Genomic DNA, 25399 nt, shown 5'->3' on the forward strand with positions numbered 1-25399 from the left:
AGGATGAGAGAAGCAGTAAAAACTATACACATTTACATGGGCCAAATATATATTAGAAGTCATTACTGCCCTTCTCTCTGCAGAGACCACTTGTGGTTAAAAGATACCACTTTTTTGCAACAGTTGTCCTAATTCCATTTTGCATAACTATGTTCTGCCTTCCTAAAATTCCATTTCAACCAGATTTAATATTGTTGGCTTCTAGCCTTAAATGGTTGGACAGAGTTACTGATAAAAATGGTTGCCACATTTCACCAGCGGTTGTTACACTGTGTGGCAGATGAATGATTCCTATTCATAGAGGTGTAGGAAAGGCACTGAAATTGTTGGCTATTGTGCTACTGCTAGAATGGTATTCTACTGTACCTTGTACACTATACTGCCTTAACTAGAATAATATGGAAATTCAGTCTCAATTCTGCCATCAATGTGCAAACTTTCATTGGCATTAACAAGAGTTAGGTAGGGAGGAGAAATCAGAATCCTCTTTTCTTCACGTGCTTGTACACATCGATTCCAATCAGGTGTGCACGCCGCCTGCACAGTCGTCGGAAAGTTTTCCCTTAGCAGCTCCAGTGGGGGTCAGCTGTGGAGGCCCCTGGAGTGGCGCCTTCATGGCGCTCAATATATAACCCTGCCTACATGGACCCCGCTTCAGTTCCTTCTTACCGTCCATGCTGTCCATTGGAACGGCATTCACTTGCCTTGCAAGTGCTTCCCTTAGTTTTCTTCTTTAGCCTGTAGTTTTAGTCTAGGTTTCAGTTAGTAGTTAGTTTAGTTTAGTGTATATAGTTTAGTGTGTATTGGGTTAGGGTGCAGGGTTATCCCCTATCCCTTACCTCCCCTCGGTTCCAGGGCATGCCTCGCGACCAAAGGTTTAAACCTTGCGGGACCTGTGGTACGCCCATGCCAACAGGCGACCCCCCACAACAGGTGCCTGAAGTGTCCGGAGTAAGAACACCAAACAGACAGGTGAAAAATCTGAAGGTCTTTCTGCCTTTGACAAAGAAAGAGGGATTTCTGTCTGAAACAACTTCTGATGGAGTCCACTCTCTGTCCGCAGCCTGCCACGCTGGGATTTGGCACAGAACGCATCAGTGAGGAGCGCCCCAGCCTCGGCACATGACACAGTGCCAAAGAAAGACTCTGATTCAAGAGACCCTTGGCACCGGCACTCCCCACATAGACAACCAGGTACAGCTCACACAAGCGACAAGACAACCGACAGGGGTTCTTCCCTGTGCCAAAGGCAGGACCAGGTGCAACAGCAGTGTGTCCCATGAAGGAGCACTCAGCGCCCAAGGACCAGGAGTCGGCGCCGTCGATTTCGGTTCCCAGGAGGGGACTGCTGAGTCCGGCACCCAGCAACTCCCCGGACAGACAGTGTCAGATGGAGGAGTTGGAGTCCCACTCCACCCCAGACACTTTGGAAGCTGCCAGGGACCTAATAGCAATGACGGCCCCTCAACCTCTTGCTATCAGGGACAAGTCACTGGTGCCACAGCACCTGGCGCCATCTAGGGGCAAGCCGGCTATGATGCAGTGATCACCTTCCCCGGCACAGCACCGTTCACCTCGGCACCACTCGGATTCACCATTCCCAAGACAATGTTCCCCAGCTCGGGACCCCGTACGCGGTTCCCCGGCACCAGTCCCTGGCGAGGGAGCAGTGACATCAGTCTCCAGCTCAATACTGCTCAGCTCCGCCAGGGTCATCACGATCTAGACCAGTGTCGTTTGACTCGGATGGGGACTCATTTTATTCACGCCACATCAAGCTCAGGTCACATCGGCACAGAGTTGCGGCACGGCCTCCACATTGGCAGCTGCAGCCTCAATGGCCCTATTAGACTCCCCAGGCTTATCACCAGGCTTGGGCTCATTCTCCAGGGGCACTTGGTCAGTAACCTCAGAGGCCAAAGCACCTCAGCATAAAGATTGCCTGATGCCTCGGGGATCAGAATCGATGCCAGCACAGGGCCCGCAGCCTGTCCAGGACGCAGTCAACACAACCAAGACTACAGCCCCGATAGCCAGCCAGACTACCACTGCCGTGACAATGGTCAGTGCAGAGCCCACAGGCACTAACTAGGAGGACGCTAGAGAACTGGATGGTCAGGAGGACCTAGTACCACCTCTAGCCTCCTCAGACAAGGCGGTTACAGGGACTTTGGCCTCGGGGCCTCCCACGATAGACCACTGTGAACACCAGGACCTCTTGTGCAGAATCACCCACAACATGGGATTGCAGGTGGAGGAGGTTATCGAACCAGAGTACCCCATATCCTGACGCTGGAGGGTCCCTCCAGGGTAGCTCTGCCTCTAATTAAAACTATACAGAACAATATCAAAACACTGTGGCAGACGCCAGAATCGATCCCGCCTACAGCGAGGGGCATGGAGTGCAAGTACTTTGTCCCAGCCAAGGGATTCGAGTACTTGTTCCCGCAGCCCTGCTCCCTAGTAGTGACCACCGTCAACTAGGGCCAGCAAGGACCAACCCCCAAATCCGAGGAGTCTAAAAGGTCTACTCGATGGGGGACCTGAAGCTGAGGATAGCGAACCAACAAGCTATCCTCGGCAGATACAACTTCAACTCGTGGGCCTCCATGTTGAAGTTCAAGGAGCAAATTCCATCAGACTCCAGGGCTGAATTCATGGCCATCGTTGATGAAGGGAAGGCGGTGGCACAAACCTCTCTTCAAGCCTCCCTTGATGCGGCGGACTCTGCTGCCCGCACCCTCTCATCGGGGTTAGCCATGAGAAGGGGTTCAGGGCTGCAGGCATCTGGGCTGCCACCCAAAGTGCAGCAAACCCTTCAGGGCCCCTCTCATGAACAACTCCTTATCCAGGAGGGGCAATCACTCCTCACCATAGGGGCAGTGGAGGAGGTTCCTCGGGAGCTAAGGGACAGGGGATTCTACTCCTGTTATTTCCTAATCCACAAGGCAAAGGGGGTCGCAGACCTATTTTAGACCTGCAAGGACTCGACCAGTTCATGGTGAATCTGAAGTTCCGCATGGTCTCCCTGAGCACGATCATCCCTTCCCTGGATCCAGGGGATTGGTACGCCGCCCTCGACGTGAAAGACGTGTACTTTCACATAGCCATTCGGCCTGCGCCCAGATTGTTTCTACAGTTTGTGGTCAACCGCAAACATTATTAGTTCACGGTCCTCCCATTCGGTCAATCAACAGCTCCCTGAGTGTTCACCAAGTGTATGTCAGTCATAGCTGCCTTCCTCCGCAGGAGACAGGTGCTGGTATATCCCTGCCTCGATAACTGGCTACTACGGGGGCGCTCCAGGAAGCAGGTAGAGTCTCAAGTCCGATTAGTCAGATTCACTTTCGAGAGACTGGAACGACTCCTCAACGTGAACAAGTCAACCTTATCACTGACCCAAAGAACAGAATTCACTGAGGTGGTGCTGGACTCAGTGCAGGCAAGGGCATTCCTGCCAGAGACCAGATTCCAAGCCATAACAAACATTATTCAAAACCTCAGGCGCTACCAAACTACTACAGCAAGGGGATGCCTGAGTTCCTCGGCCACTTTGCAGCCTGCACTTACGTGTTACAACATGCCAGACTGAGGCTCAGACCCCTCCAAGCATGGCTTGCTTTGGTCTACCACCCAGAATGCAACAGCCTGGACTCAGTGGTCACGGTGCCAGAGCAAGTACTCGAATCCCTCCAATGGGAGCTCGACCCTCAGTCAGTGTGCGAGGGAGTCCCCTTCAACAGCCCACAACCCTCTCTGTCCCTAGTAATGGACGCGTCAGCTCTGGGTTGGGGGGGGCTCATCTGGGAGATCTCTGAAAGTAAGGCCTATGGTCGCAGAATCAGTATCAAGGAGCTCAGAGTGGTGCAACTAGCCTGCCAGACCTTCCAGTCCTGACTACATGCTACCCTGGGGGGAGAATCGCCTCGCGTATGCCTTTCCACCGGTCCCACTCATACACAAGGTGCTGCTAAAGATCTGCAGAGACATGGCAGAAATAATTCTGTTGGCCCCAGCATGGCCATGCCAACATTGGTACACCACGCTTCTGGAGCTGTCCGTGGACACCCTGATCCTGCTACCGCTTTACCCAGATCTCATCACCCAGGACCACAGTCACCTTCACCACCCAGACCTCCAGTTCCTCCGTCTCATGGCATGAAAGCTTCATGGTTAAACCCAATGGAGCTCCTGTGCTCGGAACCAGTAAGGCAGGTTCTGCTCAGCAGCAGGAAATCATCCACCAGGGCCACTTATCTAGATAAGTGGAAGAAGTTACTTGCTCGTGTGCCCAGCATCACATACCTCCACTTCAGGCTCCTATACCATTCATCCTGGATTACCTCCTGCACCTGAAACAACAGGGCCTAGCAGGGTCATCCATCAGGGTACACCTTGCTGCTATTTTGGCCTTCCACCTGGAAGAATTGGGGCATTCCGTGTTCACCAACCCTATGGTAGGGCGTTTCCTCAAGGGCCTGGAAAGATTATATCCACAGACTCAACGACCTGTGCCTGCATGGGACCTCTATCTGGTCCTCTCCAGACTAATGGGGCCCCCTTTCGAACCATTGGTGACTCACTCCCTTCTGTATTTGTCATGGAAGATGGTATTCCTGGTCACCATCACATCGGCTCGGAGGGTGTCCAAGTTAAATGCACTAACCTCTGACCCACCCTACACGGACTTCTACAAGGACAAGGTGCAACTCAGGCCTCACCCAGCCTTCCTTCCCAAGGTGGTGTCCCAATTTCATGCTAGCCAAGACATCTTTCTACCAGACTTCTATCCCAAGCCTCATACCAGTGCACAGGAGCAGAGGCTTCACTCATTGTATGTCCGGCATGCACTAGCATTCTACATCGAGCACACTAAGCCTTTCAGGAAATCGAATCATCTGTTCATGACCGTGGCAGACCGGATGAAAGGGCTTCCAACGCATTCTTCCTGGATCATGGACTGCATCCGCACATGCTACAAGCTGACTACGGTCCCAGCCCAGTCTATTATGGCACACTCCACAAGGGCACAAGCCTCATCAGCAACTTTCCTGGCCCAGAGTCCCATTCAGGAGATCTGCAGAGCGATAACCTGGTCATCGGTGCATATGTTTAACCACTCACTATGCAATCACCCAGCATTCCAAAGATTTTGCCGCATCTGGCAGATGGTACTCCAGTCAGGTCGGTTGGGTTATATATTTTGAACACCATGAAGGCGCCACTCCAGAGGGCTCCACAGCCGACCCAACGGGAGCTGCTAAGTGAAAACTTTCCAACGACTGTGCATATGGCGCGCACATACCTGACTGGAATGGACGTGAACACCACATCTCGAAGAACAACAGTTATGAGAAGGTGAGTAACCATTTTTTTCAGTGCACCCACCAACTGAAAATCAGTGCACATAAAAGTGATCACAGAAAGCTCATGCTCCAATATGTCTGTTAGTCTATAAGGTGCCACAGGACTCTTTGCTGCTTTCACAGAATTATGGTTGAGGTTACTGCATGCTAAACCATTATTTTCAGATACTAATGAAAGTTCTTATTTCTCATATGCTTGGTCTTAGTCCAATATTAAGGTTTGGGTTCTATGGTGATAAATATCTGGTTTTGTTTTTGGTGGTGTTAGAGGCCAAGGAAAACAAAACATTTTACTCAGAAGCATTAGTCAGATCACACATTCCTCCATCTTGTTAGGCAAACAGCAAGATTGTGTGACTTCAAGATATGATCTCTTATTATGACCTTAGAGAACAAACAATTTCACACAACTGTGGTAAAGCAGTTATTTGAGTACAGCAAAGCACCATGCCTGACTAAACTGCATTTTAGAAGTGTCTCATATTGTACTTAACCACACATAATATAGTTACCAGAGCTGGAGAGAAAGGAGGGGAAGGATAAATTCTGTCCCCTGTGAGTGGCCTGCTTTAAAACCCTTAACTTGGCATTTCATTTATAGATATAAAATGGAAGTAAGGTTAGTAATTCTACTGTATTTTCAATGGGCAGGTTCCCGTTTCCTTTGGTAGGATAAAGGATGACTGTTGAGAAAGCAAGACAGCAAGGCTTTTACTTTTGTTAAAACTGTTAACTGTAGCACAGATGCAGCTATGGAAGAGTGAGCTGGATTCTATATGGCTTCATAATAAAGATTTTATATTTATTGCTGGTGATTGTGTCAGACAGAGCAGGAACCCACTTTATTTTCAGTTAACAGGTGGAGTTTGCAGTTTTGACACTCAGGGAAAAAAAGTTTGATGCATGAACTGAACAAACTGGACCTAGAAGCCAGAAAGCATAAAATATGGACTCTGTTAATGGCACTTTTACACAGTCATTTCAGATGCCAACCATACTTTAAAATGACAACATTTATCTATGGTGGCAAAAATGAAGTATTCTTAATTTAAGGTTCCTGAAGAATCAATCCTTTCTTCACATGGGTGAATGACATATTTGGTACCACATCCCACTGGCAATACAGGAATGAAAGCAGTGATCTGTCAGGAGCGCACAGCGAGACGCACACAGTCTGTGGGGATGGATTACTTTCCAAATGTAAAGTTACTGACATTTTTTATTCAGCGGAGGAAAAAACCTGGGCAGAGACAGAGAAGGGAAAACAAAGCAGCTTGTCACTTACCACTGCCCAAGTCAACAAACAAGTCATCCTCAGTCATTTTAATCTCATCAATCATTTGGGCAACTAAATCAAAGGAAGTCTCTCCATACACCTCTGGGGAAAAGGGCTCATAGTTGTTGAGTTTCTCTGGGTCAGTCACCGAGTGGTTATATACTTGCTGCAAGATGTGACGGAGGAGCCCATTGGAGGGACGAGTGTTCAGTTTCATGGGCTGGGTGGTTCCTTTCCACTAAGGGTGAGGAGCAGAAAGAGAATTTAAACAAGAAAAATACCTCATGACATACCTGCATTTGTGGGGGAAAGGGAGACTGACACAAAGACAATCCACATTCCTCCACCCCTTCTCTTGCATGAGTAAAACTGAGCTACAGTTCTTCCATAAGCAGCAGCAAGACATGCTAAAGAACTTCTGCAGCAATGAAGCTTGGGGAGGTTGGTTTGCTTTACTGTCTGTGTCACCTCACACAATAGGTATTTTCAAAGACTGCATACCAGATACAGGAGGGAAAAGGATCTAAGATCTGGCTACATACTTGATGTAACTACTGCATTTCACTGCACCAACAACATAAAGGGGGAGTTGTTTTCTTGCCATGAAGTGTAGCATGGGAGGAATCACGCACAGAGGGAGTGAGAGAGAAAATCTAAGCTTCTGCTGGCTAATAATCTCACTCCTAAATGGAAGCTATTGATGTTTCCGAACTTCCTCGTCTTCCCTCTTTGGATTTTATACATGTCTGTAAGCTTTTTTCTGGGCATCTTTTCCATCTCCTTTTCCTGATAGTCACCTTTTTCCTATCTGATCCTCTGTTTGAGGGCTCAGGGCAACTACCTCAGAGGCCAATCACCACTTCTGCTCATTATATCAGCTAGCCTGGGCTCTTACATTCACAGGGCACTGGCAGGACAGAGTGAAACTGACTAGATTCTCACTTCAGTGAGTGACTGTAAATGCTGAAGAATTCCAACTTTTAAGCTATTAACAAAGACAAGATTAAAGTGGCCAGCATCTATGAATCAGGCAAATGATATGTAGATTTGTAGGTGCCAAAGTGGTGCAAAGTCTGGGAGAAGTTCTAACCTACTGGCCATATCTTTCTGAGGTTTATTTTGAATGCTCCTATAAAATAAGATTACAGCCCCCAACATGTGTTTGATAGGTCAAAGTACTTCATAAGGCCCCTAGACTGTGTTTTTATAGAATAAGATGTAGTATTAAATTGGATGAGGGTTAAGTACAGTGACAGATACTGCTGAAAGAACTGGCATCTAAAATCCATAAATTAAGTAAAATGCTTAATATTAGATTATACTTACTATGTTTCATTACCAGCCTTAAACTTGGGTAAGAAAACCAAAAAAGTTACCTATTATTAGAAATCTATTAAATTAGATTTCATTCCAGTTCTTCCTTCATAGCGATTGATCCTTTGGAACAGAACAGCTCAGCTCTAAAATACAGCTTTACTGAACAGTAAGGGAATTCTTAATCTATGGATCATCGCAACAGTACACAAGAGAGTTAGTCTGGACTATTAAGGAACTTTTAAGTCTCAATCCCCACACACCCGAGGAAACGTGCATAGATTAAATCCTTGTGAAATTTCTGATGAAAAAGATAGGTATGGTGCATGCAAAGGAACCCTTTTTCAAAGGTAACTCGGCTATTTCAAATGTCAAAGCATAAGTGCCAACTGCACATTAGGGACTAAGAGCCTGCAAACCTGTATTTTAGAAAAATTAAGCCATTCTTATATAAAGATATAACTTCACTCCAAGGCTAAATCCTCGAGTGCCAAGTTTTGGCCCAGAAAGCAAGGTTTAATAGATGATTTATTAACTCCTGAATGAATGGAAATGCTGTAATACTGGTGCTGGTGTTTAAGCAAACACACAACTGAGCGCTAAGAAAGTGAATTTGAAACCACTAGCCTGAATAAAGCCAACTAGATAGGCATCATGGCATAACAAAGGTAAATACATACCAACTGATGAATGCTATCAATGGCGCGGTTGTATTTGTCACAAAGCCTCTGCATGCTTTCAAAGCTGGGAAAGGAAAAAAAGCAAAGTTTGCTAGTCAGTTAACAGTCTAAAGAAGGTCTTGAAATGCTCAGCTATGCACATAAAAGCAACGCTGCCACGGTTGGTAGACACATTTGACCTACATTTTTTAAAGTATACATACTGTAGCTGTAATTTTTTTTTTGCAACGATCATTAATTCTTTATGCAATTTTACACTTTTACAAAGTTTCCTTAAATAAGAGACTTTAGCAGCCCAACGATTCATGAGAAATTCTACACATGGTATCCATGTGACAGAAGAAGAGTTCTTTTAAGAAAACTGATTTCAACGTTCAACTTCCGAAGATTGTAATTAATGGGGAAAATTAAGTTATGGAGATAATTTGAAGTTATCTTACGTTTTTCCTTTCTGACCTATCAGGAATTCAAGCCAGAAATTCCCATGGGCCCTCTTAACTTCCTCCCACTTCCCTACATGCAAAAAAAGTTTAAGGCACTACACTTCTAATGTGTTCTGCTTTGTTCCTTCCTGTGTCCACCATATCCAGCTATGAAGATAGTCAGACACTTATCCAGAGCTCAGTTCTATTCTGTTCTAACACGCAGTGTGCCATGAAATACAACTTCTTTAAAGAACAAACTTCATCCGCCAGACACCTGCTTTACAAGGGAAGCATACTGCTTGTTCTGTGGGTTAGTTGGGTTCACAGTTTAGCCAGGCACCTTAATTGCAGAGGCTGAGAGGATTACAGAATCATTTCGGGTCAAGGGGGGGAAGGATACCGGCCAGTCCCACTGTCATTACATAACTAGATTCCAGAAAGCATCAGCAGAAAAGCCAGTCCACAGAGTAACTGGAGTAACATATCCCACAGCTACCCCAAGACAGGAAGGGAGGAGGAAAAAACAGAGGAGAAGGGAAGGAAGTTAACTTCTCATGAACTTGACTTCACTACCACAACTAGCTAAGACTTCTTATTTGAGAACAGTGTTACTTTGCACTCACTTTGGGCTGCCAATTGACAGTTTTTAATTCCATGTTAATAAAAAACAGGCAAGACTGAAAAGTATTATTTATGAGTGTATATTTGCGTTTCCATAATGAACTGGTTTTCATTCCCATTCTCTGCATTTGCAGCACTGCAGCCAATCTTCTAGGATTAATTTTTCAAATAAATTCTTTTTTTTTTCCCCCAAGGAAAATAAACTAATTAAACTATTACCAGAATGACAGGTTTATGGCTTCTTTGAACAGCTTCTGAGAAATAAGTGAGGTGTGGTTGAGGACAGATGGTTTCTTCTTTTATTCAGTATCATTGATGACAAAAAGTGAGGCTGCACACCTACACAAACCCCACCAGTTCTACAAAATTATTGTATTACAATATCAGCATATAAACCACAGACCTGACGTTAGGAGGTACTGAGCACTCACTACTCCTATTTAATTCCCTGGGAGGCTGGAGGGCTTAGTAGGAGGAGACCATATAAAATAAAAGGAATAATATAGCACCAAAGAGCAATCTTGCTCAAACAGTTAATGCTGAATTAGGACCTGATTCAGTTTCACCTGTCTCAATCCCACTCAGGAGACATGATCACTTTGTGGACACCGGTGAACTTAGATCTTTAAGAAATTCCATAGATTTTCATAAACCACAGCTTGGCTGCAGGCAAGTGTCATCTCTATTTCCATTCTCAGTTAGTGCAGTCAAGCTGAGCCAAAAATATAGAATCTCTCAACTGTCTCCAAATGAACTTATTACAAACAAAAAAATTTCATAGGGTCAGATTCCGTCCCTCCCAATCTCTATCCACAGAGCAGACTGTAACACATCCCTGTCAAGCCAGTCCATGTAGTAGGTGTTTTCACATAGTTCTGTGAATCAGGCACTGATCCTGCTTCTCCAGAGACAAAGGCTGTAGGAACAGTTTGAGTTGAAACCTCTGTTTTTATAGTGTCGCCACTCGTATTTGATTCTGAACAGAAGAGTGGGGAAAGTTAACCTTCCACAAACATGGAGAGAAAAATCAGTGGTGCCATGGGCAGCTCTGTCATAGTGTTTTCCAACAAGAATTCTTAGTTACTACAAAAGCAGAAACTTCAATGCCATTCAGATTCCTAACGCTGGCTTTAGCCCAACAGCACAGATACAGATCATTGTTTCAGGGTGAGTAATTCCAACGTACACCAGCTCAGCTTTTTGCTATGTGAAGTTTCCAATTATGTCCTTAAATCCAACAGCCGTTGCCAATACTCCTGTTACACATTTCCTACTAAAATAACTTTGTAGAATCTGAAGCCAGTTCTAAAAGAAAACTTCAGTTCAGTGTGCAGTGTCTGTTATTAGTTATTCTTAGACCAATTCACAACAAGCCATTTAGGCCTGTCCTTCTGTGGAAGGGGGGGGTTCCTCTCACCTTTTTGTATCATAGTCAATTAAAACATAATTTTCCATGGCAAGCTTGAGATCTGGGATTTCTTCACAGACCCACCTGCAATGAGACAAGAATCAGAATACAATAGATCTCCAAATCTTTTACATTAGTGTTTAACGAGGCAGTTTTTACTTTTACTGAAGCAGCAATCTGCCTGGATTCTTCCTATAAATGAAAGATGGTGTTACAGAAAGCATGAAAGACTGCAATATTGTGAGAAGCGAGGTAGACATCACCAAATGCTAATTATGGGGCTGGAAGAGTTCTTATTCAACACAAGAGTGAATATGAAGTTAAGTGCCCGTTACCACTGGCAGAACTATAAAGCTCTTGAATGGGCATGAACTCAATTTTGACTTCACAATGAAGTGACAAATATACTTAGTTGATGTAAAAATAAAAGCCACAGCTAATGCTAATCTAATGGGAAACGTGAAACAATCAGTCTGAAATGCATTTATTTTTTAATAAGTTATGAACAACCACTTCCTTTGACAATGCTACTTGCTATTTTGCCACACAGATACAAGTCATCTCCTGCAACCTGATGTTTGAAAATGCACAGCAAACCTCAGCACAAATGAAACCTCCAAAGAGTTGGTGTGAGAGGGCGCTTTCTCCCTCTACCAGTGCAGTGTACTGTACACTTCCACTTAAATGACCCATCTTGAAATAGACTTGATAGTGGTTTTGATGTGGCTTTATTTATTTATTTATTTATTTTAAAAGGCATGTGTTTTTTTCAGGCTGTATTAATACAGCCCTGTATTCTGCTCCTATTAGAAATGGAAAACTGACAGCCACTGCCAGTATATCTGACAAGCTAAATCTGGCAAAAGAAATACGGAGTTCTGCATTTCATTTCAAATGTGAAAAAGTTAATTATTTTCAAAGACAACTTAAAAGCTAACAATGAGGGCCCCAGTCTGGATGGCAAGTCACGGGAGTGACAAAGTCTTTGTAAAGGGCTGGGGAAGCCACATCAGAAAAAGGCATTTCACACCCTTTCCCTTCTAAGCATCAAAATGAGAAACAATTATCCGAAGCATCACCCAAAATACAGAGTGCTCTATAGAATACCATTGGGACATTTTCTCTCCCTTAGGTCTTGATATTATGGATAGATTGATTACTCGCTATAGCATTTGTTTTGTTTTTTTCAAAAGAGAAACAGTTAAAGAGTTACACCTCTATGTTTTGTGGCCCCATAAGGACTCCACTGATGGTTTGGTGGGGTTCCATGTTTATCATCTCCATTTCTGTATCAAATTTGCTCAGCTTACTAGAAAGAACATTTCTGAAACTGCATCTTGACAACCAGGGATCTGACAGTCAAGCTGAGTTCTTTCTGGCTTGTGGATCACCCTGGCTAAAAGATTATGCAACTGAAACTTAGGCCGTGTCTACACTGCATCAGCAAAACTTATGTTGCTTAGGGGGTGTGAATATTCCACCCCCCAAGCGACATAAGTTAAACCAACATAAGCATTTGCGTGCACAGCACTATGTCAATGGGAGAGGCTTTCCCACAGACATAACTTATGCTGCCCACAGAGGTGGGTTTTCTATGCCGATGGGAGAGCTCTCCCATTGGCAGAGAGCGTCTTCACCACATTCGCTGCAGCTGTATGTATAGTGTGACAGGGTCAGGACAGATGGATACAGGAGAGTGTTCCTATTGGGATCCAGGAAGTGGGCAGGCTCCGCCCACCCACTGCTAAAGGATCCCCTGCTCAGCCTAAGAGGGGGATCCACAGGACCTGGAAACCAAGTAATTCCGGGGGACAACTAATGAAATAACAGGGACAGGAGCGTAGTCAAAGGGTCAAACAAAGGGAACCTGATGGGGACACTGAGCAGAGAACCCCAGACACCACCCACTGCTCTTCGAAAGCATCAAGGGAGTCAGTGGACGCTGCCCAGAGGAACTCTGCCTGGATATGTGAACGGACGGCAGATCGGAAATAGGCCCCACATACAGGAGAGTGTTAGAAGGCAGATATATTAGTCCCAGAATTAAGTAGATCCCTTTTCCCAGGGTAAGGTAACAGGGACAGTTCCAGAACAAGTAGGAACTTGCTGGAACCAATTAAGGCAGGCAGGCTAAATTAGGACACCTGGAACCAATTGAGACGAAACTGCTAGAATCAATTAGGACAGGCTGGCTAATCAGGGCACCTGAGTTTAAAAAGGCCCTCACTTCAGTTTGTAGTGTGCATGCGAGGAGTTGGGAGCAAGAGGCACTAGGAGCTGAGTGGGAAGGCGTATTGCTGGAGGATTGAAGAGTACAAGCATTATCAGACACCGGAAGAGAGGTCCTGTGGTGAGGATAAAGAAGGTGTTGGGAGGAGGCCATGGGGAAGTAGCCCAGGGAGCTGTAGCTGTCACGCAGATGTTCCAGGAGGCACTCTAGACAGCTGCAGTCCACAGGGCCCTGGGCTGGAACCCGGAGTAGAGGGTGGGCCCGAGTTCCCTCCAAACTTCCCAATTCCTGATCAAACAGGAGGAATTGACCTGGACTGTGAGTTCTACCAAAGGGGAAGGTCTCTGGGCTGTTCCCTGACCCACACGGTGAATCTCTGAGGCAAACAAATCCATCAATAAGCGCAGGACCCACCAAGATAGAGGAGGAACTTTGTCACAATAGACATACCCTATCTTAATAGATTTACTGATAACAATTCCAGGTTCTCTCCCGCATCTCTGTGTTGACTTTGCAGTGGAATTAATAGTAGCACAAATACGCAACAAAAAAGAACCACATTTTAGACAAAGTCAGAAGACGTTGCATGTGTAAAGGAAGCAGATCTGTTGATTAAAAGTGCCATTTCTGTAAAATCACTTGTCCTCACTTTACTATGCTGAAAGGTGACCTGATTTTATTTTGAATAGGCTAAAAGTGTACAAAATGTCCTGAACAGCCAATGTGAGAGAGGGGCACATTTAGTATCCAAATGACTCAATCTTAAATCACTAATATTTCTCTTCTCATTGCTCTTTAGGACATTCAGCACCTTACAAAAAAGGCATAACGGTAAGTATCTGTGAACTACATTTCTTGCTATTTTCTAATGAAGACACCTCCTTAAAACCTCACGTTTTTGATCTCTGCAATTTTTCTCCCCGCAAACTAGGCCAGTGTGCAGCAAACAACTGTTCATATCACAACTTTTCAAGCCAGTGGTCAGCTCTATATCTTCTCACCTCACACTTCCACAGGACAGCTTACTAGCGTAAGCAACAAGTATGCGCTGTGGTTAATTTGGTACATGGGTAAGACTGATAGTTACAGAAGTTTTTTAAGGCCCTGTAGGCACTACAGAAATCCCCATTTTTACAATAAAGCTGTGAAACGTGATTGTGGCCCAACTGTGTTCTAGCATTGACTCTTCTTGCCATTAGCTGGTGTGCACATAGAAAGTACTAGTGCGGGTGACTCTGCTACTTCAGTAGCCACTTTCAGCAGCGCATCAGTTAAACCTGCTCAGAGCATGTCTAACTGACGCGCTACTGAAAACAGATGTCAGAGCCAAAAAGCTAGGGCTCCCAACCTTACTAATGTTACTACAGCTGAAATGCTGTCAGCAATGGTTGAAAAAGTTTTAGACAAAGCCTTTGTGGGTTGAAAAAAGAAATGTCAAGGAACAAGGCTAACCCATGGTCCCTTAACATGGATAACATTATTTTCTATCCACAAACACAGGCCAAGTATGCTTGAAAACTATTTTAAAATAGGACTCTCTGTTGTGGATAAACAAAAAACCCAGTTGTATTAGGGACTGTTTCTGCCCAGCAAATTTTTCCTAACGCTGCCAAAACCACAGCGAGTATGAATTATTGCTGTGTCACAACCATGTGTGGCTGTAATGGTGCCTGAAAACATTCAACCCTCTTACGCTCGGCCTTCTTCACAGTAGTATTTCAGCCACACCCTCCCACTGATGCAGCTCCACTAGCCGTAGGAATGCTCATGTAGGCAGCCCTCCCGACCATTCTGAATGCCAGTGGCACTGCACAGTTGTAGCCACAGTGAAATATTTTAAGAAATAAAAGTAAACACTGTAAGCTTAAATTGGGCCAGAACTTAACAAGGTGGTGGTGGTGGTGTTTTGTTTTTGTTTGTTTGTTTTAGTTCCTAGATTTATGCCTCCAAAGACTGAATTTTAAAATCCTCATTATAAATAAAACATACAATTTGGTACTGTTGTACAATTTCAGTTAGAACAACCGCAGACTGGAACAGTTTGTTTCAGACTAAGATTAAGTTGCGGGCATGGGGAGAAGTTACTGCATCACCTGAGTACTAAGTGCACCTCTAAAAAACTGTTTTGATAGAAAGTGAATTTACAGCACTGTAATGCAACTCTGATTAGTGTACAGGTTTAGTTCTGCTACAGCATAATTAGATTGCTGTCTTCCTTTGTATTTTGATTCCCCTTCCCTCTCCTTCCCCTCACCCAATGTCTAATTTGAGACATACAGTAATACCAACATGGAAAAAAAAGGTTCTGTCCAGTTCTACATTGAACACTTACCGAATTGTCTCAATGATTTCATGAGCAGCATCATGGTGTTTGTCCTGAAATTAAAGGGGGGGGGGGGAGAAGCGGAGAGAGAGAGAGAAGAGAAGCAGTTTCAAACAGACATCTGGAGAACACCATTCAGATCAATCCCCAAAGATTACAAGACTCAACCTTCTAAAGTAGATTAGGAGTTACACAGAGGCAGGAGTCCTTAATTGCCACCCAGCCCAGTTAATATATTCAAAATGTACATTTCTCAAGAGACAAAGCTTCTTAAGTTTTCTTGAGTTTCCACAGACCACTAAACAGTTTTTAAAAACTGCCCTTCCACTTATGTCACCATCGCTTCTTGAAAATAAGAAATTTTATAGTCAATGACGATTATTAGTGTGAGGTGGGTGTTTGAATGCAAGTTACATAACAAAGAGTTGATTTCATCCACTGAGCATCTGGCACATGCTTACGTCTCCATATGTGGAATGGGATTCTAAATCAGTAAACGGCCTTTTAAAATAAACTTTCAACTAAACAATAAGAATGGATATTAGTGATTAATAACTGGCAACACCAAACACCAGCTACATCAAAGCCTTTCTACCACTATAAAGCCACTGAAATTGTCCATTACATCACACATACACACACAGGATTGTGTGACACAAAGGTTCTACTGGCATATGTTTGGAATACCATAATACTTAGGTAAAGCCACAAGTGAGTTCTGCAGGTCTCATCCCATATGAGTGCCAATAAAACCCTTGTGCATGTGCCACATTACAGAAAAGTCTGTTTTAGGAAAATTATGGGGGGTTCTAAATATTGTTTTGTATCCATCCTGCAAAGCCCAGAGCTATAGTTACCAAGAGTCCAACTGTAAAGGGCTCAGAAGGCGCCACAGAAATCTCTAAAAATAACCTCGTGTCATAACTTCTTTTTTTTTTAAATTAAAAAGACTTTCCTGAACAAAAAGCAAGTGCTGAGCTTCCAAGATCTGAATTTCCCATCCTGGGCCTCAGGCAGGGTAATTTTTGAAGGGCTTGTGGGTAAGCAATTCCACATTTGAGGAAAAGAGGAAACATTTAAATGCAGATGATTTAAAAGAAAAATGGGAGATGTTTGAAATTTTAAAAGTTGTTCAAGGGCAGACTGCAGGCAAAGTGATCTGAAACGCATGATAGAATGCATTTGTGACATAGCGATCACTTATACATATAGTATCTATATTATTTAGTCTCATGCGTACCACACACAGCTTATAGACTTTTACTGATCTCTGAATTCTCTCTCAGTGGTATGGAAGTTATACACAATCTAAATCCGTATTTCTCACAGCCAAATTTGGGGATATGTAGGTTTCCTATTATACATACCCAGTTTTAAATTTGGCTTCATAATATCAAGTCTTACTTTTAAAAGCCAATTTCAGCATGAGGTAAAGGACAAATACTGTGGTAGAAAATCCCCATGCCATGCAACCTGCAGGTAATATGTTAATTAGGTACTGGCTTGAACAGGAATCTCAGGAGACAATGAAAGGGGATAGAGATAAGGAAGGGCAAACATCTGTTAACCTACTGACTCAGGCACAGGTATGAAAGAAACTGCTCTCTAGACTGCAAGGAAGGGGTTTTATTTTTAAAATGTCAGAACATAAGGCTGTAACTGTGAAGAATCATGCTGTCTGGGATCAGTAGTCTCAGGCCTGGGCTACACTAGCGGGGGGGTTCGAACTAAGATACACAACTTCAGCTATGCTATTCGCGTAGCTGAAGTTGAAGTATCTTAGTTCGACTTACCTGGCCGTCCTCACGGCGGCGAGTCGACTGCCGCGGCTCCCCCGTCGACTCCGCTTACACCTCCTGCAGAGGTGGAGTACGGGTGTCGATTAGCAGATCGATTTATTGCATCCAGACGAGACGCGATAAATCGATCCTTGATACATCGAACACTACCCGTCGATCCAGTGGGTAGTACAGACATAACCTCAGACTCAGGCCATGTCTACACTTAAAGATCGCTCGCTGTTTTATGCTAACGCAGGAGAGAGCTCTCCTGTCAACATAAACTGGTGGTAGCTACCTCAGCGGCAGAGTATCTCCTGCCAACATAGTGCTGTGTACATGAGTGCTTATGCCACCAAAACCTATGTCGCTCGGGGGTGATTTTTTTCACACCCCGAGCAACAAAAGTTTTGCCAACATAAGTGCTAGTGTAGACATGGCCGCAGATGTGAAAATCCTAGAACTTTCCAGGGGTGGCAGCAGCCACAAAATACCTACGGAGCAAAACTAACAAAGGAAACCAGAAACCAAGTAATTGGCTAAGCAGTGAAGTTTGACCTACTAACCATCATGTGCTCCTCTTTGTAACATTCCATAGCTCCACACACACAAATGCTCCTAACACATCACAGGTGATCACACTGGGATCATGCTTGCTCCAAGCAATGCTACCCATCACATCATCCGCCACTGTACCATTCTCAACTGGTGAAATGGCAGTGTGGATGGGAATCAACCGTCTAACAGGCTCAACAGTGCAAATAAGTACCTCTGGCTGAGGCTACACTTGCAGTTCAAAGCGCTACCGCGGCAGCGCTTTGAAGCGCTAAGTGTAGTCAAAGCGCCAGCGCTGGGAGAGCTCTCTCCCAGCGCTGTCCGTACTCCACCTCCCTGTGGGGAATAACGTACAGCGCTGGGAGCCGCGCTCCCAGCGCTGGGGCTTTGACCACACTGGCGCTTTGCAGCACCGCAATTTGCAGCGCTGGAGAGGGTGTGTTTTCACACCCTGCTGCAGCGCTGCAAATTTGCAAGTGTAGCCATGACCTCTGTAATTATGCTGCACACACCAGAAAACTCACTTGTGGGGCAAAACACCACACAATTTAGCAATTTACTTCATTCTGCTTCAATGGCATTGAAATTCAAAAACCAGAAGTTATTTTTAGTCACATTCCTTAGTATTCCAAATGAATGGGATGAACTAACTATGGCTGTTAACTCCAAATAAAATCTTCTAGTTCAAGAAGAAAGCCAAGAAGAAAGGGAGGGCAGCCATCTTCCATAGGGGAATTGCACCTCATCTGCACAAACAGAGAATGAAGAGAGACAGCCCTTTCCCTATTGCTAGGGCCTTAAAGCAGTAATCAGCTGCAAGCCCATAGGCTGTAATACCATCTTAACCACAGCAAGGCACCCAAAGAATGGCATTTAGACCATTTTAAAACATTAGGTTCAAACCCAAGTCAAAGTTATATCAATAAACTTTTGTTTAATTTAATATTATTTTGCCAAGTTTTAAATAATATTAGAGGCTACAATTGCGTAGCTTCAGATTTCAAAATTATCCTATCAAGGATCAACTGATTTAAAATGTCACGTGCATCCATCAGTGATCAATAGCCCATGATTAAATAATATTCCTCTATAGGTCCAGTGTTCTTTACACCAGGAAACAGCAAGAGGTCAACACTGGAGAAGTTTAAATAAAACAGGTTTCCTGCTCTTCAACTGAAAAAAACACAACCTACTTCCTTATCAAACTGAGGGTTTTTATTATGACAGTAACATGTACACATTGTGCATAATATGAAAGTCCAATTATGCCCCGGTACATGTACTGTTGGCCATAATAGGAGGCCTGCATAAGCATCTAAAGGCAGAATTAGTCCCTATTAATTTATCTAAAATCCTTTTTTAAAAAGTATAATTTGCATGAAGAAAAGGAACATCAGAGGGAAAAAAGTCACTATTCCATAAACATGGCTGCTCCTTTCCATATGCTTCAGAAGTCAATCTGTCTCAACTACTTTGAAAAAGAAAATCATTTGGTCACTGATTCAGCAGACTTGAGTACCCAAAAGAAAAATATCACGTTGTTTCAACTTAAGATGGTATTTTGTTAAAACTTAGTACTTGTACAGGACCTCAAAGCACTCCAAAATATCATGGGTTTGGATTTTCAAAGAAGTAGGCCAGTCAATGCTGGGTACTTTTGAAAATACCAGCCTACATATCTACACTTGAAAAGGTTTGCCAGTATACATATATACCAGTACAATTAAACTGGCAAGCCCAGTGGAAATGCAGCTGATACAGAAAATAATCCGCAGGTGTTATCTTAAACGAGTTCCCCAAACGGAGTATCCAGTGTATTTTGCTAGTATAACTGCAGGCAAGTCTACACTAAAGCGGCCCAGTTCCATTGCAGCAGCTGCATTACTGTAGGGTTTGTACTGTAGACATAACATGAGTCTCCACATTCCTGTGAGGGAGATAAAGAATTATCCCTTTTTAAAAGATGGGGAAACACACTCAGGGTATGTCTACACTACAGCTCTGCAGCTGTGCCATGGTAGCACCATAGCATAGACCCGGGGTCGGCAACCTTTCAGAAGTGGTGTGCCGAGTCTTCATTTATTCACTCTAATTTAAGGTTTCACGTGCTGGTAATACATTTTAATGTTTTTTTTAGAAGTTCTCTCTCTATAAGTCTATATATTATATAACTAAACTATTGTATTGTAAAATAAACAAGGTTTTCAAAATGCTTAAGAAGCTTCATTTAAAATTAAATTAAAATGTTGATCTTAAGCCGCCAGTCCACTCAGCCCGCTGCTGGTCTGGGGTTCTGTTCACCTAGGCTAGCAGCGGGCTGAGCGGGGCCTGTGGCTGGGACTCCTGCTGGCAAGGGTCCAGCAGTCAGAACCCCAGACTGGCAGCAGTGGTTCCATCCACTGGGATCCCGGCTGCCGGACCCGCTCAGCCCACTGCCGGTCTGCAGTCCCAGCCCTGCTCACATACAGTGGGTACCTACCTTCTCCCTGGTTCTGGCTCATTCTCTTCTTCTCTCTCTGCACTGAGCTGAGGGTGGGAGTGCACTGAGCACAGGGCTGGTGGTTGGGGTGTAAAGTCTGGCCAGGAGCTGGAATGAGGGAGAGGGCTTAGGGTTGGAGCAGGAGGTTTGGGTGTGGAATGCTTACCTGGGCAGCTCCCATTTGGTGCAAGGGGTGCAGGTGGGAATGTGGGGGGGGGAGGGGAAGAGGTGAGGAGCTCCATTTGGTGCTCAGGGTGGGGGTGGGGATGTGAGGGGGGAAGAGTCAGGATGTGGGGGGAGCATGGGGTGTGGGGGGGCTGGGTATGTGTGGGGGTGCCAGAGTCAGGGCTGGAGTCATGGGGGGAATGAAAGAGTCAAGCAGAGGGCTGGGTGTATGTAAGAGGGGTACAGGGCTCAGGGAAGGGACCTGGGGGGCACAGGGCTCAGGGCACGAGCCTGGGGGGTGTGCAGGACTCAGGGCAGAGGGCTGGGTGTGTGTGAGGGGGGTCAGGGCAGAGGGCTGGGTGTGTGGGCTGGGATCGTGGAGTGCTCAGGGCAGGGGGCTGGAGGGGATATGCCCCTATTCCACCCCCTCCCCCTTCCCCAAGGCCCTGCCCCTGCTTCTTCTCTGCCTCCGCCAGGAGCAGCAAGCACACTGACTCCACTCCTCCCCGACCCTCTCCCTCGCAAGGCCATCAGCTGATTGGCCAGCAGGGAGGAAGGCAGTGCAGGAACCCAGCACACTGTGGGAAGAGGCAGGGGAGCCAGCAGGACCAAGCTTCTGCGCCCTGCCCCCGGGCAGGCAGGGCCGGGCAGGATTTTTAATGGTACGCTGCTGCCTGCCATTAAAAATCGGCTCACGTGCAGTCTTTGGCATGCGTGCCATAGGTTGTCAACCCCTGGCACAGATGCTTCCTACACTAATGGTAGTTAATGCACTTCTCAGAAGAAAACTTCCATCAATTTAGCTGCATCTAGGACACAACATTTTTCACAGCTCTGAGCAACATTGACATATCTAATTTTCAAGTGTAGATCAGACCTCAAGGGATAAAAGTAAGTTGCCCAAGCTGGCACTGAGATCTTGTCTCTATGCAAATTGCACCAATTGAATTAAGTGTGTGATTTTAAACTGATTTAGTTAAACTACATTGTGCAAAACCAGTTTGATGTGTAAACTCAAGTCAATTTAAACCGGTTTATTCTGATTTAGTTTGATTCCTTATTGAATTAAGATAAAATTAATAGAATCCTGGTTTAAAATGAATTAAATAGCCTCACCCTTTTGAACCAGTTTTTAAATTCAATTAAAATTAAATCGTGGAACTCTGACTATGAACAAGGCCTATGAAAGTTCAGAGCAGGGACTAGAACATGGGGCTCAATCCCATGCTCCACTCCCTTTCCTTATTGTTATCAGAACTGCTTGTTGTGATTAGAGTATACTTTTATTTCTTTATTGCCTGAAAAGTTTGAGCATTTTCTTTTAAGAAGTTCTCTGTGACTGTCATTCATGGAAAACCAAACTTTTAAGGGCAATCTTCATCTATATTTCTCATTATCTAGACTAGGAGTAGCAGATATTAAGGATTAATCATGTTTACAGTATTACAGTATGACCTGGGAATCAACCAAGAATCGGGCCCCACTGGACTAAGCACTGTTCAAACACAGTGCGGACAATGCTACTAGACCAGGCAACCTATAGCGCACGTTCAGTGGCACTCACACTGCCTGGGTCCTGGCCACTGGTCCAGGGGGCTCTGCATTTTAATTTAGTTTTAAATGAAGCTTCTTAAACATATTAAAAACCTTATTTACTTTACATACAACAATAGTTTAGTTATACATTATAGACTTATAAAAAGAGACCTTTTAAAAACGTTAAAATGTATTACTGGCACGCGAAACTTTAAATCAGAGTGAATAAATGAAGACTCGGCACACCACTTCTGAAAGGCTGCCGACCCCTGTACTAGACAGTAGTAAACAGACAGGTAAAATAGTTCAGTAAAACGCTATGTTTTTGTTTTTAATACAGTAGCAATTTCCAATGAAAAGAACTGAATTAGAAACCTATACTATCAAACTGATGTGTCAAATTTTGACAGTTTATTACAACACTTTTGCTGCAATCTACCCAGTTATTATGAAGGCCAGTGTTGCAACACTGAGTAGGAAGTTCTACATAACCTTCTCTACAAATTTTCCCTCCATTTACACTTTAAAGAAACCTTCCCATATTAAATCTTAAAAGGTGTGGACTTCAGAATTATTTCTAGGTATCATGATAGCGTAGCATCGCAGACACCCAAGTATGTTTATGAAGGGGGGGGATGTATTTTAATGATAAAAAGGTTCTTAATGTAAAGTGAATCTCAAAAAGCTATTTCTTAAATTTGTGAATGTGTCACTTTAGTCATTTTTCCACAAACAAGCAAGGCCTGTTCAATTAAAATGCTTTGCTGACAGGACCTGAAGTGAGAAACCACATCCTAGCACTCTTCCAGATGCATGTCCTTTTATATTTAGTTCATTCTCATACAACTGTCCTGCAGTCTACATTTTTAGCAAGTCTCATGAGGGCTAGGATTTCTAAAGCTTAAGATGGCATAAATACCTATTCCCCCCATCTGTAAAATGAGGATAACATTTATGAGATTAGTCACTGTCTGTACAGTGCTTTAAATGCATTATGGCCTGTGTAAGGGTTCTATGGGGTATTCTGAAGTACAAACAGGAGATAGATTTTTCCAGTGGGAGTGGTTTGGCATACCGAAAATCTGAGGATGGGCACACACAAATAAGTTGGACAGAGGAGGTGGTCTTACAGATAATATCACCTTGATTTTCTATAGCACCTTTAATCAGTACATCTCAAAGCACTTTACAAAGGAAGTCAGTACACCCCCATTTTACATATGGGGAAACTGAGGCAAAGAGAGGGACTGTGACTTGGCCAAGATGACTCAGCAAGCCAATGGAAGATCCAGGAATAGAACCCAGGACACCTTAGTTCCTTTTCAGGGTTCTAGCAACTAGGACACGCTTCCTCCCCAAAGAAAGGTGTCAGAAGCCTCGTTTCAGAATTGTGCAAGAGCTGCCCAAGACCATTTGGGCATGTGCAAGCTAGTTGTGGTCAGGCATTTGCAAACCAGGAGGAAGAGGTCTCTCATGAGTCCTTCAGTGACGACTAGGTCAGTCAGTACAGCTCAAAGGAAGCAGCAGCTGATGCAAACTGATAAAAAAATGCTTTTTCAGTTCTATGTTGCCTCTGCCTGGGTCACCTCCCTCATGGCAGAAGCTGGCCTTACTTTGGAAACCACTCCTCTCCTAGCCACCAAGTCACAGCAGTTCAAGCTCTCCCAACCACTTAGCCAGTCTCAGAATACTGCTGCAGCTCCTCATGCTTTGATAAAGGTTTTTGGATTGCAAAGGGCCAATCTGCATATTAGCAAAAACATGGCCCAGCTGGCCACAATGGTGGGCACACCATCAAGAAGTGCATACACCCTTGTGGTCACCTACAGACAAGGTGCATCACAATTGCATCACAAAGGTGGGACAAGAAAAACAGCCTGTTTTGCCAATTGAAATAAAGTGATCAGTGGGTCAACTGTGCCTTTAATATCCCCCCGGTTTCTTCCATTTGTGCTCAAGTGGAAAGGTTTTCTGTACATCCAAAAGCGGTGTCAATATGGTTCTACTCTGAGCTATGGCTGCCCCAGAGGGACAGAAAAGGGAAGGAGAGTGCGCCACATTACTGTGTGGCATGCAGATGCTCTTTTTCAAAATCCAGTGCTATAGGTGCAGCCAAAAATCTGTGTACTCCCTGATTTAGAACATACAAAGTTTTAGCCTATTTTTCAGCCTGCCTAGGCAGACATGCAGCTAAGTCTTTGAAGACAGGAATCATTCTGGATACAAACATCTACAGTCAATGGTGAAAGTCTGAAACCCCATGTAAGAAGCATTTCCAGCTATAATGGGGAAAAGACATTGTTTGGGGAGGGAACCAAATGAATTGAGAAGTCTCAAGATCTCCAGTGCAGCTAGCAACTATCTTGAGTCACTCTCTCAGAAGTTTCAGGCCCTCTGGCATACACACTACCAATTTTTGGTGAGCTCATACTCGCATGCGTCAGGATCCTCTGAATACAAAGTGAAGAGAAAGCTAAAAAGTCATATCTGTGCAATATTTCATACTGCAGGGCTAGACATATTAATGCCATCAAATGACACCAACCTACTCTCAGCTATTTTCCAGTGTAGCAACTGGAATACGATACTTCCCTTATACATTGGAGAAAGAAACTTCCTCTGAATTGCCTTGTAACTAAGGTTTCCTTATACCAAGGAGGAGGTTATAAAGCAAAAAGACATCTCTAGACTCCCTCCTGAAGACAACGTGCCCTCAATCTCTTTATCTTCATTAAATCAAAGAGATAAAGCTCAAAGATTATTTCTCACATGACAAGGTCATAAACCACAACGAAGACTCCAATCAAAGCTTCAAGTAATTTATAGCGCTACACACAGCTGGCCAGAAGACATCATGTAAACTTGCAGTGCATTAATGCCTTCTTAAGGGACTAAAAAAAGAAAAAAAAACAGTTTGCAAATATATATATATATATATATAAACTTGGGGCCAAGATCTAACCTATACTGAAAGTATGATAAATTAATGGGGAAAATATGCTCTTGATTAGAGATTCCAAAACTGGTATGGGAACCAAATAGATATTATGGGTAGGAGTGATAGATATAGATTGCAGAACCGTTGGCCCATATAGCGCTGGCTCCTCCTTGTTTCCACCAACTACACTGTACTAAGACAGCTAAAATGCATTAAATATTTTTACATCTCCACATAAGCGATTGCTGCCTCAGGAGCATGTTGCAAATGTTGTGCAATTGAAGTGGTTCATGTGATAGCAAATT

At 44.2% G+C, this 25399-nt stretch overlaps 1 protein-coding gene across 7 annotated transcripts in view; it reads right to left on the reverse strand.

The window, feature by feature from the left end:
* Positions 1 to 25399, reverse strand: part of DOT1L (DOT1 like histone lysine methyltransferase) — a 129009-nt gene that overhangs the window by 66735 nt on the left and 36875 nt on the right. For 6 of the 7 annotated variants that reach the window (XM_044998678.1, XM_044998676.1, XM_044998674.1 and 3 more), the window contains 4 exons: positions 15653 to 15696; positions 11100 to 11174; positions 8637 to 8700; positions 6652 to 6880 (listed from right to left, as the gene is read on the reverse strand). In XM_044998678.1, the coding sequence (XP_044854613.1) occupies positions 6652 to 6880; positions 8637 to 8700; positions 11100 to 11137 (331 nt within the window). In that variant the 5' untranslated portion in view covers positions 11138 to 11174; positions 15653 to 15696. Of the gene's footprint in view, positions 1 to 6651; positions 6881 to 8636; positions 8701 to 11099; positions 11175 to 15652; positions 15697 to 23769; positions 23847 to 25399 lie in introns of those variants that run through there. The other variant, XM_044998677.1, reaches the window with a different exon arrangement.

This window comes from Mauremys mutica, chromosome 24, assembly GCF_020497125.1.
Source record: "Mauremys mutica isolate MM-2020 ecotype Southern chromosome 24, ASM2049712v1, whole genome shotgun sequence".
NCBI lineage: Eukaryota > Metazoa > Chordata > Testudines > Geoemydidae > Mauremys > Mauremys mutica.